Source organism: Drosophila suzukii (genome assembly GCF_043229965.1).
Source record: "Drosophila suzukii chromosome 2 unlocalized genomic scaffold, CBGP_Dsuzu_IsoJpt1.0 scf_2c, whole genome shotgun sequence".
Taxonomy (NCBI): Eukaryota; Metazoa; Arthropoda; class Insecta; order Diptera; family Drosophilidae; genus Drosophila; species Drosophila suzukii.
This window is the reverse complement of record NW_027255896.1, coordinates 7,078,756-7,093,311: the sequence shown is the minus strand read 5'-3', so window position 1 is coordinate 7,093,311 and position 14,556 is coordinate 7,078,756. Positions and strand designations below refer to the sequence as shown.

The 14,556-nt window shown below is 43.0% G+C and overlaps 1 protein-coding gene across 19 annotated transcripts in view; it reads left to right on the top strand.

Annotated features, from left to right (window-relative positions):
• Gprk1 (G protein-coupled receptor kinase 1) overlaps positions 1-14,556 on the top strand; it is a 609,802-nt gene that overhangs the window by 147,041 nt on the left and 448,205 nt on the right. The window contains exon 6 of one of the 19 annotated variants that reach the window (XM_070998257.1): positions 3,281-5,394. The exons of the other annotated variants lie outside the window; for them this stretch is intronic. Coding sequence (XP_070854358.1) covers positions 3,281-3,922 — 642 coding nt within the window. The 3' untranslated portion in view covers positions 3,923-5,394. Of the gene's footprint in view, positions 1-3,280; positions 5,395-14,556 lie in introns of those variants that run through there. 19 annotated transcript variants of the gene reach the window in all.

Here is a 14,556-nt window from a genome sequence, read left to right as displayed (position 1 = left end):
TGAATTTTTTCTTCCCAAAGTACACCATTTTGACAATTTTCAAAAATTTACGAAATCCCTACGTCAGTACCTCGGCAACTTGATTACGAATAACGGAGTATTTTTGTTTTTTGTTTAAGACGACTTATGTGTGGTGTATCCTGCACTCCGTTTAGGTCCGTAAATTTGGGAAAGTCTCCTTCCAGCTTCGGTCACCAGTACACTTTCTTGATAAAACTGTTGTACATAAAAATATATAAACTTAAATAATAAACTAACAAAATACAAAAATAATTATTCAAAAACCTTGAATAGTTTACTTACACGAAATATCCGAAAAAGCGCTTGAACATCGACATTCACACAGGTGAACCCCCTTAAAAAGAAAAATAAAATCCCAATTAAAATTTTACAAAATATTAAAAAATGTGGACGCCCGACTGACAAATTTAGCGTTATGGGCGGTTGTAGACGTTAGAGAGGCACTCCGATAAAACAAAATTGCGTTGCGAAGAAAGCCCAATAATCTCTATGCTCAATCCCAACTTTCTAGCTCTTATAGTTTTTGAGATCTCAGCGTTCATGACTTTACTTTATGGGGTCAGAAATGCTTCCTTCTGCCTGTTACACACTTGCCGACGAATCTTTTATACCATTTTACTCTACGACTAACAGGTATACAAATTATTTCTAAACTTTTTAAGGATTTCAGTTTGTAGGTGTCAAGTCAGCCGCAGCAAGTAATAAACGTCTCCTATTTCAAGTTCTTATATTATAAGAATTTCTCTCGATCTCGCTCTCTCGGTTTGTTCATTTGCATTTCTTGTATACTCATGTAAGTTTTGAGTTTGCGCAAGCTGCGTTATACACAGGCGCGAGCGTAGTAAATGAACGGACCGTTATTCCCTCGTACTCTCTTCGCTCATGTTCCCGCTGAAACCGTTGCTGTCGTCATGGCTGCGGGAACTGTTGGAGATGTTCGCGCTGATGCAAACAACTGCACAATTTAATAGAGTGGAGCGTCTAGTGGACTCCTTATCAAGTGCGACGTTGACTTCATGTGACAATTCCATCCTTCACGTGAGGCTGGAGCTGATTGATGAGCTTCAAGAAACCTTCTTAACAAGCTCAAAGAATTGGATTTCAAGAAAATTGAAAGTGATTTGGGCGAGAGATTTTACGACGTTCTCTTTATTTTTAAATTATCAATGCCCGCCTCACAATTGCTTTCGCACTCAAAATTTGCGGATGGTATTACTCACGGTACTTTTGGCCCTCAGCAGCGTTAGCCTCGACATAGGGCAACCTTACTGCCGCCTCTTGAGCTTCCGAAATTCTTTGGAGGCTATGCGAAGTCTGAGTTTTATTTTATCTTCACTACGGTCATAGATAGTCAACCTGACCTTACCAATGCATTGATGGATTCCAGTAATTGACGCACATGCGGATCTAAGCACCACACCCTGCTTCAAACACAGAAGACTTCAGCATTTTTAACAAGAATAGGAGATTCTAATTGGATCGTCGGTCAGCCTTGAAGGCTCAATATGCGGCATTCATAAAGGAATACCTCGATTTTGGGCATATGTCATTAGTCTCTGCCGCTGACGCTATTTGCAATGCATCTTGTGGAGGGATTCCCCTCAGGGAGAATTGCGGGTGGTTAGGCTAGACACCGTTTCTTATTTCACAAAATCAAAAATTGTGCAATACTAAGTTATCTTGGGAAGAAAGCTGAACAGTTATAGCCTCACCCTGGACGGGTCTCCAATGAAGCACTCCGACACAGACACACCCTTAGTTTGGACAGTCGGCTAGCCTGGAAGCAGCACATTGTGACTACCTGTACTTTCACAAGGCAAAAGGCCAGGAAAATGATATGGCTGCTTCGTCCGTGCAGTTGACTGTCGATCACGGCGAAAACTCGGCTCGTGAAAATATTTTAATGTCTAGTCTACATTGGGATTTACACTTCTGGGGCACTGCCTGTAGCACGCCTGTAAAAAGAATTGAACCCTGGCAAGACAACATTTTTAGACATATAAACGCCCCATACTATATAAGAAACACAAAAAATTTTTGAGTCTTCAAAACTATTCCTGCTTGTACATCTATTAGTAAGACTGCCACTCGCTACAGACCAAGACTCGTCTCTTACACTTTCCAGACCTATGAACAGAAGAAGACTAAAAAGATTGCACCCATCAGACAATTGGATACTTGGACGGCCTGCAAGTGTAGTCATACATAGACGCATAGTCTGCCACAATGTCCAATTTTTGTAATGAGTTTTTTTTATTACCCTTTGTGTTGATCTTACCATGGGTGAAATTGAATTAAGTTCAACAAAATACACTATTAAAACTTATTGTTTATTTATAAAAAAAAAAACGATTAAAAAACAGTCCGTCCGCTATTCGTCGTTCATAAAAAACGAACGTCGCGCGGTCAAATCATGAACATTAAGGTGAAATTATGAACGCGTCACTGACAAATGCTTATCCTTAAACGGTTGGGTCAGATTATGAATACATGTATTTTGGCTACTGACCCTATTGTCTGTACTCGAAAAATCCGTTCGGTGGTTCAGCTTCTAGACTGTCCGACTTTGAGACATGGTAGCAGAGGTTCGAGAAGACGTCGTAAACCTTTAGTTCTAAGAGTAAATAAATTTTTATGTCATCACCAAAAACCAAAATACAATAACTATTAATAATATTTAAGCAAAAGTAATGTAATTAAATACATCTCTACCAGGCGTTCAGAAGAACTAGCATGTCCAAAAAGTTTAAATTTTTTATTGTCATGAGCTTTTTGTTCTTAAATTAATCGAGAATTGTTCTTGAACCGACCCCATTCCTTCGGAATCCAAACCTAAAGTTTCGTTTTGATCCCTTTGGGCTTGATCTTTGATATACAAATATAAATAAATCGTACCGAGAATAACAGAACGGACGGACTATAGGTAAAAGTGTATTAGTGGTAACTTATGCTTTAAAAATAATAACACCAGTTTACATAATAAAATCGTCGAAATGCTACACGAAGACGACCTTGGTTTTCCCGTAAAGTTGAGGTCCCTGATTAAAAATATGGCAATAAATATTTTTTTAATGGTGAAAATGTTTTTATTCTAAAAAACTTTTCGTAGCCTCCTTTTGTGCCTAAGTTCCATCTTTAAGAATAGACGCATTAAAACCGAAATTCGTTGTAGCATATTGACGATTCTATTTTTCAAACTGGTGTAATTTATAAAAATAAAATGCTGTCAGGCCTGGACTACGAAGTTTTTATTTTACAGAAACTTAGTTGTAAGGAACTTTTTTTTCTGTTTGCTGGCTACGAAAATGCTGCGTCTAGCTCAGTGATGTTGTGTGTTCGTCCCACCAAAAGTTTAATGCGTAACTGTCCGTCACCCAAGAAAGTGCAGAATATCCGATTGGGACAAATCGGAGAACTTGATTGTTTTTCTTTCGCTGAAATGGTTGTGATCGTAGGCTTGCTGTGGTGGCACCCCTGCTCGACGTCGCACCTTTCACTGCTCGGGACTCCCGTGTACTTTCGGCGGCGGCGCTGCTCTATGACGTCGCTGCTCTCCGGTTCCTTGTCCTCTTCGACGACTTCTGTGGCGTCGCTTTTTCTGCGTCGCTCCGATCTCACAAGACTTGCTGGACTAAGGATGTTGCGGAACCTTCCGACCAGAACAACCGTGAAGGCACTAGTATCGCGGGACTCCTTGAGGGCGGCCTGGTTCTCGTCAGCAGGTCGATTCTCCGTTTTCGCTTGCCCACAATATCGCAAGACACCCTGCACGAACTTTTTTTCGCTCTTACCTTGCCGGGATCTCGTTCTCTGTAACGTCGCAGCTGATCCCCCTAACCAATATCTGTGTCCCTCAAAATCTCACCGTTGCAGTCTAAGCCGTGAAGTATCAGTGTCTTGACTCTGGTATCAGGGTCTTTGAGCACACGACGCTAAAGGTAATCTCACTTGTATTGTTCGGTTTCTCGATTTCTCCGCTTTCCTTGGGTTCAAGGTCCATTATTCTCGTCACCTTTGCTGTTGCCATGCACTCTCCTGCCTCGAGATTTGTGGGGAGTTTTAAGACTTCTCACAAAGTTTATGAAAGGGCCAAATCATTAACCAAGTTTTTTAAATCCCCTATAATTTGAAAAAAATCTTGAAACAACATTTTTAATTAAAAAGGTTAAACTTTGGTCCGATCAACATGATTTACCAACCACGGCTTTATATATGGCCCATGTAAATAAGTTTTGTTTCCCATGTAAATAAGTTTTGTTTCCAAAAAGTTTAAAATTTTTGTAAGATATTTTTTAGATTTCTGGCGATTTTTATTTTATTTATTTCATTAAAGTCAGCAAATATCTGCCAACATAAACATAGTACCGGTCTCACATCAAGTGGGCAGGGGCAAAGACAGGTGGGTTAAGATGTAACGTAATGCCAGCAAAAGGAACTGTTTCTGGAATTTCTGCGTTAAAGATCACTCAACCCAATAAAATATCTTGTGAGAAAAAGGATTCTTTCGATAAAAGGACATAAAGTTATATTTAGAGATGTTTGAAAACAGCAAATTCTGAATGCACCAACAATGCAAATTGTTCAAATCGGCTTGAAAAATTGCATGGGAATAGGGATTCGTTAACGGCAAGCAACGTTTTATGTCGTTAGCATACATCATCAGAACTACTTGAGGCACGTCATTTATGAAAATTCCAAGAAGAAGAGGTCCTCGGTGGTTTTCTTGTGGAACACCAGAGGTCACGTGAACAAGGTTAGAGATTGAGCTTTTAAAAGTCCGGTTTGATAAGTATGTTGAAATCCACTCAGTCAACGTGATTTGGAATCCGAATAGTATAAGTACCCACTCTTACGCCCACAAACCGCCCAAAACTGTGGCTATTAAAAATTTTAACTGAAATGTATTGTTCTCATCAATACCTATCGATTGACCTAAAAAAAGTTTGCCACGCCCACTCTAACGCCCACAAACCGCCCAAGCCTGTGGCGCCCACAGTTTTCATGCTAGATACAAAATTTTGACTGAAATGTATTGGTTTCGTCAATACCTATCGATTGATCCAAAAAAATTTGCTACGTCCACTCTAACGCCCATAACGCTTAAACCTGTCTACCGCCGGTAGGTGGCGTATTTTAATCTCGCTTTGCTGCTTGCATATCTCCATTTCCCTTTGGTCCCTTTAGCTGAGTAACGGGTATCTGATAGTCGAGATACTTGACTATAGCGTTCTTCCTTGTTTAATGGTGAAATTGTATTTTTTCGTCTAAAAAACGTTTCGTAGCCTGTTTTAGTGCCTAAGTTCCATTTTTAAAAATATAAGCATAAAAATTGAAATGCGTTGTTGCATATTGACGATTCTATTTCTTAAACTGGTGTAATTTATAAAAAGAAAATGCTATCAGGCCTGGATTATGAAGTTTTTATTTTACAGAAACTTAGTTGTAAGGCGGCGCTTCTTTATGACGTCGTTGCTCTCTGGCTCCTTGTCCTATTCAACAACTTCTGTGGCGTCGCTTTTTCTGCGTTGCTCCGATCTCACACGACTTGCTGGAATAAGGATTTTGCGGAACCTTCCGACCAGAACAACCGTGAAGGCACCAGTATCGCGGGACTCCTTGAGGGCGGTCTGGTTCTCGTCAGCAGTTCAAACACACGATTCTCCGTTTTCGCTACTGCACGGATTTTTTTTTCGCTCCTACCCTGCCGGGATCTCGTTCTCTGTAACATCGCAGCAGTTCCCCTAACCAATCTCTGCGTCCCTCAAAATCTCACCGTTGCAGTCTCAACCTTGTAGCACCAGCGCACAGTGGTTCCGCCAGAGGCCAAAAATCAAAAGAAGTGATAACAACGAATAGAAAAAAATTACAAGCAAATTGTCTCTAAAATGTTAAAACGTCTTGATGGCAAACCGATTTGGTTTGGAAATCTAATGGGACTTTCTAAAAATAGAATGCAAAGCGTGATTATGTGTACTTTTTTTGAAGCGCAGCTGTACTTAGCAAGAATTTTTACAAAACAAAATTGCGCTTCAAAGTGGTCAAACGTTTGATATAGTGATCCGATTTTCATTATTCAAAATGCATTTTGAAGTTGAAGGTATTTATTTTAAATGTATATATTAAGAATTAAATAACTCCAACAAATTTTTTAGTGAAATTAACAAAATCGATTTAATATTTTTTGTGTGAACGCCTTTTTTATGTTTACCTAAAGTTTTAGTTGTGTTCCCCCCGATTCCCCCATAGATATTATGTTCATTGTATTATTCAGAGTTTTTACTTAATAAAAGTGTTTAAGTCAGCTGCAGAAACTTGCAGATGTGTGTGAAACAATCAATAATCTAACGCATCTTTTTATTTCTTCAAGGTCAAACTTGTCCAGCAGAAGCTGTGTTTGTTTTGTGTGTTTGTCTTCGTCTTTACTTGCGGTTTACATTGTGTATAAAAACTTCGTAATATTTAAAAATTTTTGTTTTTAACTTTTAATTTCATAGGCAACATAAGTCAGTGTGTGTTCGCACGCCTACATTTTTATACCCGTTACTCGTAGAGTAAAAGGGTATACTAGATTCGTCGGAAAGTATGTAACAGGCAGAAGGAAGCGTTTCCGACCCCATAAAGTATATATATTCTTTATCAGGATCACTAGCCGAGTCGATCTAGCCATGTCCGTCTGTCCGTCTGTCCTTCTGTCCGTCTGTCCGTCTGTCTGTCCGGATGAACGCTGAGATCTCGGAAACTGTGGGAGCTAGGCTATTGAGATTTGGCGTGCAGATTCCTGAGCTTCTTACGCAGCCCAAGTTTGTTTCAGTAGAGTGCCACGCCCACTCTAACGCCCACAAACCGCCCAAAACTGTGGCTCCTACAGTTTTGATGCTAGAATAAAAATTTTAACTGAAATGTAATGTTCTCATCAATACCTATCGATTGACCCAAAAAAAGTTTGCCACGCCCACCCTAACGCCCATAAACCACCCACAAACTTAAAAAAATCGTAAATATGAACGTGGATATTTCGGAAACTATCAAAGATAGAGAATTGGGATTTCAGGTTTAGATTCCGTAGCCTTATACGCAGCGCAAGTTTGTTACGCGAATATGCCACGACCACTCTAACGCCCACAAACCGCGAAAACCTGTGACGCCCACAATTTTTATGCTAGATAAATTTTAGCTGAAATGTATTGGTCTCGACAAAACCTATCGATTGGGCCAAAAAAAAAATTTTCCACGCCCACTCTAACGCCCATAACGCTTAAATCTGTATACCGCCGGTAGGTGGCGCATTTTAATCTCGCTTTGCTACTTGCATATCTCTATTTAGCTGAGTAACGGGTTTCTGATAGTCGAGTTACTCGACTATAGCGTTCTTTCTTGTTTTAATATATGGTGCTCCAAAAAAGGCACACACGCTGGAAAATTACGACAAGTAATTGCTGATGTTCAACAAAATTTGATAAACAACGGCTTTAGAGATGAACTGAATGCGTGTATTCAACCAATTGAGTACATTTGCAAAAAAATTGTTGATTTTTGGATGCGTTATAAACGTAAGAAATCTTATTTTACAATATGAGTCTGATTGGCTGACTATAACGGAGTCAATTTTATTGAAAAATAGAAAAAATGTACCCCAAGAAAATGCGGAAAGTGCTCCACGCGGCCGTAAAAAACTAAATTTTATGAAGTCTTGAACGAGGACTGATGATGACCGCTGTCTCTGCATTACGCAACGGAAACCAAACCCAAAATGTATTGCCTGCGGATCCCACAGAAGTCATTTCTCTTTTAAAGGAGACCGGAATGACCAAACACCAATATTTGTTGGTTCGGAATTTAGTAAACAGCCAAATATTATTAGATTTTTTTCCTAGCTATCAATGCTTTTTAAGCTCTAAAAAAGATAAATATCCTGAAAACATATCTGTAGACGAATCCTACGCAGAAGTCAAACTTCAAAGCTTGTTAAATAACACAGCCTCGAGCATACTTGAGCTTCAATCTAATGTTATTGAAACAATTGCAGATAATTCTTTTGATTATTTGGTTTTACTGTCCGACCCATATATTACTGGGCAGAGAAATATTGAAAAAAAGGACAATTTAAAATTATTTCCTTCAGTTAATAGCTTGCTTGAGGAGACATCATAAAATTTTTGTATAATTTTGAAGTTTCAACCATTGTAAATTTTGTTTAGTACTTAATTGGCTCATAAATTGTTATTGTTTAATTATTTGTTAAATTTTGTTGTTTGGGGTTCATTGGTTGGCGGATTTTTTCAACTACAAACACTATTTACGAAGCTTGGTAAAACTTTCAGCCCTCTAATGCCATTAAAAGCATTTTTGGCCGCGCTTCCATACAAGCGGAACCACAGTGCAGCGTCTTGACTCTGGTATCAGGATCTTTGAGCACACGACTCCAAAGGTAATCTCACTTGTATTGTTCGGTTTCTCGGTTTCTCCGCTTTACTTGGGTTCAAGGTCCATTATTCCTTGTCACCTTCGCTGTTGCCATGCACTCTCCTGCCTCGAGATTTGTAAGAAGTTTTAAGACTTCATTACCCAATTTTTTAAGTCCCCTGTAATTTGAAAAAAAAGTCTTGAAACAATATTTTCAATTAAAAATGTTCAACTTTGGTCTCATAAATATGATTTACCTACCACGGCTTTATATATGGTCCATATACATAAGTTTTGTTTCCAAAGATAGTTTTTGTAAGTTTTTGTAAAATATTTTTTAGATTTCTGGCGTTTTTTATTTTATTTATTTCATTAAAGTGGGCGGGAGCAAAGACAGGTGGGATAAGATGTAACGTCATGCCAGGAAAAGGAACTGTTTCTGGAATTTCTGCATTCAAGATCACTCAACTTAATAAAATATCTTGTTAGGAAAAGATTCTTCCGATAGAAGGACATAAAATTACATTTAGAGTTGTTTGAAAACAGCAAATTCTGAATGCACCAGGAATGCAATTGTTCAAATCGACTTGCAAAACTGCATGGGAATTGGAATTCGTTAACGGCAAGCAAAGTTTTACGTCGTTAGCATAAATCATAACATGACAGGAGAGAACTACTTGAGGCAAGTCATTTTTGAAAATTCCAAGAAAAAGAGGTCCTCGGTGGCTCTCTTGTGGAACACCAGAGGTCACGTGAACAAGGTTAGAGATTGAGCTTTTAAAAGTCCGGTTTGATAAGTATGTTGAAATCCACTCAGTCAACGTGATTTGGAATCCGAATAGTATAAGTTTTTTCAGTAATAGCTGATGGTTCACGGAATCGAAGATCAGTTTGATTACTGTTTTTAAAAGCGCTTCTGATGACCGAAGTAAATTCAAGAAGATTCGTAGAAGTTGACCTTCGTTTTATAAAGCCATGCCGAATCGGGGACATTGCTGAGTTGCATTGGTGCTGTAGCTGAGCGGTAATTAGTTGATTAATACACTTGTTAATCGCGCTCTGTTTTGCGATACCGCGGTAGTTTTTAATATCAGATTTGCTCCCTTTTTTATGAAGTGGAATGATAAAAGAGTCCTTCCAAACTTCAGGGAAATATGAGTGTCGAAGGGATATCTGAAAAAGTTTAGATAACGATTTGCACAAAGCATCGGCACATTTTTTTATATCACAGCTCGGTACCAGATCAGGGTCCGAAGAGAAAGATAACTTGGAAAGATAACTCACTCATAAGGGGCATGAAAATACAGTTGTAGGGAGAGAGAGGGTATGGGTGGTGGAGTGAAGTGTTATCGTAAATGATAGATGAGTACGTGGAATGAAAATATTCGCAAAATAAGTTCGTAATATCGGTACCACAAGAGGCGGATGTAGAATCAAGGGGGAAACAAAACGAAAATTGTTCTGATTTTCGTTTCGAATTAACAAATGCATAGAGCTGTTTGTAGTTATCCTGCAATTCGGTTAAGGTAAGTATTGTGGCTCTTGCAATTATGGAATAAGAAATTAGAACGAGCAAATAGATACCTCGAGTGGTCAGCTTGCAGCCCGGTTCTCTTAAATTTCCTAAACAGTCTGGATATGGATTTTTCCGCAAAGAGGGGTTATGAGAGAACATAGGGCTTACGGTACGCCTTTGCAGAGGAAAATGAGGGAAAATAAAATATCGAAAGCTAAAGAGTAAACCATAAAGCTGTTCAAAAATATGTAAGGTGGGATCATCGTTTGAATCTATGAAAGACCAATCGAGTTCGGAAAAATACTTATTCATTTCTGCGAACTTAGCTTTACGAAAACAACGAAAAGAAGGAAGGTTCGATTTCTGGACATGGCAGTAATGACACTGATGCTTCTAAAGTAACCTCAAATGTAGGATGGTACGCGTTTCCGTGACTGGACAGGGGGCTAGTACGAGTTACGTATGCATTTGCGAACTCTGAGGCAAAAAGAAGGTCCAAAAATTTACCAGAGCAATTCAAGAGTGTGTTCAGTTGTCCCAAAAAAAGATCAACAAGACCGTGACAAACTCACGGGCCGATGTGGAAAGGACAACATTTGAATCAGTTGAGGGCATCCAAGAAATGGCAGGAAGGTTGAAGTCGCCCATAACAATAAGATGATCGTTATTGCCAAGGTTTGAATGAATACTCTGTATCTGAGCCAAATGCTGAAGGTAGAGGCTAGTATCAGACCGAGGGGGAATTTACGAGCGTGAAATAAAAACGAAATAATTGTGAATCCCGAACAGCAACAAACTCTAATTTGCTGTCCGTACCAATCATCGGAATACTTTGAGAGACAAGATCGGCCTTGAAGGCAATAAGATTTGTAACGAACTGATTTTGTGTGTCTGCTCGCTACGAGATTCGTGCGGCTAGCTCAGAAGATTGTGTGTTCGTCCCACCAAATTTATATGACGTGATTGCCCGTAGATCAGTGAGAAAACAAAGGGTTCAAATGGTAACAGTGGGATTTATTCTCGTGGTATTAGTACAGCGGGTGTGTGGCTGGGCTGGCTTCGGTATCTCTTGGCTCTGGTTCCGCCGGCTGCTGGCGCTCCTCTTTCTGGCTCCTCGACGCGTTGACTTGGCTTCCACTGGATCCTGGGTTTCAGGACGCTCGTAGTGGCCGCCTCCGCTTGCTTGCCGACGCGCTGCCTCGAGGTCGCTTGTTGCGCCTTAGACCCGCAGAGAGTTCGGCCTTGTGGGCTTAGGGAAGCGGCACCGTTCTCAGACTAGGGTGAATAAGCCTTGCTCTCCAGGCCGACGCCTTTCGAGGCAATACTTGTCCCTTGCTCTGTCCTGGACGGTCCCGCTAGGTTCTTGCTCAGATCGCGCTGACAGTCAAGGCTGCCGCCAGGAGGCTGTATAGCGGTTCACTTCGCTTTACGCCTAGCGCAGACGAACGTTCCACCCAGCTACACCCTAATGCGTGACGTCCGCGACGCTCCTGCGCGTCCCAAGGAGCACCGCGCGGCGATGGTAATGTCCTCTGCGCTGTCTTCTGACCAGTATCTCGTCGTTCTGGCACTCGGGGAGTTGGGCGGTCGCCGTTCGGGAACTTCGCCGGTAATCGCAGGGCTCTCCAGGCTGCCGCCTCTTGAAACCCCAAATCGATCTACCGCTCTTCCGTCACGCCAGGTCCTGCTTGGTCAGGCAAGGTACGCTGGGTCGCAGACAACTTTCCTCCCCAAGCTGACGGTTCTTCGTCTTAGGACTCCTTTGCTTGTCTCTGACAGACCCGCCGGGCGACTCGCCAGGGTGTGGTCGTAACAAAGTTGGAAACAAACGCCTTGACTTAGCCGCGTGATGCCTTACGGAACTCCGCCACTTGTGTCTCAATTCGGAGATTCCTGATGTCCCAATCCCGAACGTCTCGACGTGGCGATCTTGCTCCTTGTGTGCTTCCCACGGCGCTGCTTCCGACGACTCGCTTGGTTGTAGCTTTCTTGTAGATTACTTGCTTGACTGACTGTTTACTTGGTACTTTAACTGATCTTGAAGGTTTGACTCCTTGTGATCGACTGATCCAGCTGCCAGCGCTCTGCGGCCTTATATAGGGCCTCCGGAAACCGTTATTTCCCTTTTGCGCACGGCCCGCTGGATCTCTCCACTCTGGGTCCAAAGTCCGTGACTCCTGGTTGACCCACTTGTCCTTCACGTACCGCTTTCAATCGATGCTCCGCCCACTGCTGCCATCCCGCTGATTCCCGTGATGCTTGTGGCACGCCTGTGTGCCGCTCCTCTGTCGAGATGTGGCACTTCCTCTCCCGGTCCAAAGTTCACGGGAGAGTCCAAAGTCCGGTGGAGTTCCGTTATCCTGTTTTTGCACACGGCACTCTTGCCCGCTAAGTCTCCATTCTCTCTCTCGCTTGGTCTCCAAACTCTCTCGCTCTCCGTCCTTGGTTTCCAAACTCTCTCGATCTCCATCCTTGGTCTCCAAACTCTCTCGCTCTCCATCCTTCGTCTCCAAACTCTCTCGTTCTCCATCCAAGTCTCCAAACTCCTCGCCGCGCCGTTACTACGCGAATTCGTCGCGTAACTGGTAAGCGGCCGGCCATCTGCTGCTGCTTCTATTTGTGGGGAGTTATTCAACTCCTCACATTCCCCCCTTACTTCGGGAGACATTTAGAACTTGTTTCTACTCTCCGTCGTTTCCTTGCATGTCCTAGCCTTCGAGTCCTTGTGATTTCCGCGGCGCTCCCTCGTTGCTCCCTCGATGCTCCCTCGACGCTCTCAACTCCCTTGAGTTTCTACAGCGCTGGTCATCCTCCTCGTAGCAACTTTATATCTCCCTCGCCGATATTTCCCGTGTTTCCACTGAGACACCGATACTCATGGGCTATCGATCCCCGGCTCGCTGCTCATTGCTGCGTCTCACTCCTTTCCATGTTTCCTCCGCCTGGTCACACCATTCGTGCGTGATCGATGTTTATTCGCATATCGATACCGACGGCGCGGCGTTGCCACCTGCTCGTTGGCGATATTTCCACCTTGGCCGATATTTCCATTTTCGTGTGCCCATCGATCGCACTATCGTCCAGTGCCAACCGATCGCCTATCGAGGCGCCCCCTTCCCTGGCTCGTGGTGATTTTGCAACTTTTATAGGTGAGTTTCTTTAGCATTTCTTTCACTCCTTTTCATCTCATCCTTTTGTCCTCTCTCGCCCTTCACTCGTCCTCTGTTGGCAGCATCTGACTCCACATAGGCAGCTTTCGTGAGCGGGTGCGGAGAAGACTTTGCATTCACTTTGCAAGCAGGACATCAGGTAAGTATTATGATGTCCGCTTCTGCTTCCTGCATTAAGCCCCCTTTAAATTTCAGGTTGCTGGTGCGGCCCATGCATGCCCCGTTCTTAGTTAACTGTTGGTGTGGTGCGTGTTTCTGTCTTTTGTGACCAGCTGGCTACGGTGTAGATCTGATTCTGCACCGTCCTCCCCTTTTCCTCGGGTAACAACTAGACGAGCTCGTCCGGCGCATTCCGTATAGAATCTCCGGATGCTGCGGTGTATGTCTGGACTGCGCGACTTGTGTTGCTTGTCTCCCTCCGCGCATACTCTCTTCTACGTGGCGTAATCGGTTGAAGGTGGCTCGCGCCCGACGCTGAAACCTGTTGCCTTGCGGATGGATCCCTACACGTTACCCGAGTCCTTGTGCCGTTTTGTAAGTGTCCCTTCCGCCTGGCGTTATCGCGGATGACTGGTACCTGTCCGACGCTGAATCCTGTTGCCTTGCGGTCGGGATCACCATCCATCCTTATCCATGTCCTTGTGCCCTACCCCTATGGTTGACCTTTCTGCGTGGCGTGTGGATGACTCTCGCTTCGGCCTGACGCCTAATCCTGTGGCCTCGCAGTCTGGATCAACGTGAGATCCTTATCCATGTCCTTGTTCTATCCTGTTTGTCCTTTCCGTGTGGCGTATGGATGACTCTCGCTTCGGCCTGACGCCTTGTACCTGTCGTTAGACAATCTGACGTTTCTGCTGTCTGCTCGTTTTGTTGTTGCTTGAGCTCGCCAACGTGAACTGTCCTTTCTTTCTTCGACTGTATGGCGAATTTTACAGATCACTGGAGAGACGAAATCTACAACCTGGTAAGGGCCATCGTACTTCGGGGCTAGTTTTGCAGCGAATCCTTCAGTCGCTTTGGACAGGTGATGTTCCTTGGCCCACACTATGTCGCCCACCGCTGGTGACCATTGCCTCCTTCTCAGATTGTAGTGTCTGGCTTGGTCCTGGGACGCCTTTTCCATATTTCGGCGCACGATCTCGAATACCTCTCTTAGTTTGTTGGCATTTTCCTCAGGGGTCTCCGTAGCTCGTCCAGTGCCAAGGGTTTCTTTATCATATAGGCTGCTGGGTAGACGTGGTTCCCTTCCCTGGGTAAGAAACGCCGGTGTATGTCCGGTGGATTCCGAAGTGCTCGTGTTCACTGCTAGCATAATCTCCGGCCACTTCTCGTCCCAGCTTCTCTGCCCTGCGAATTGCGCAATCATGGTCTTGATCGTTCTGTTTGTTCGTTCGGTTGGATTCTCTTGTGGTGTGTATGGTGCGGTGAATTGTTGCCTGATACCCA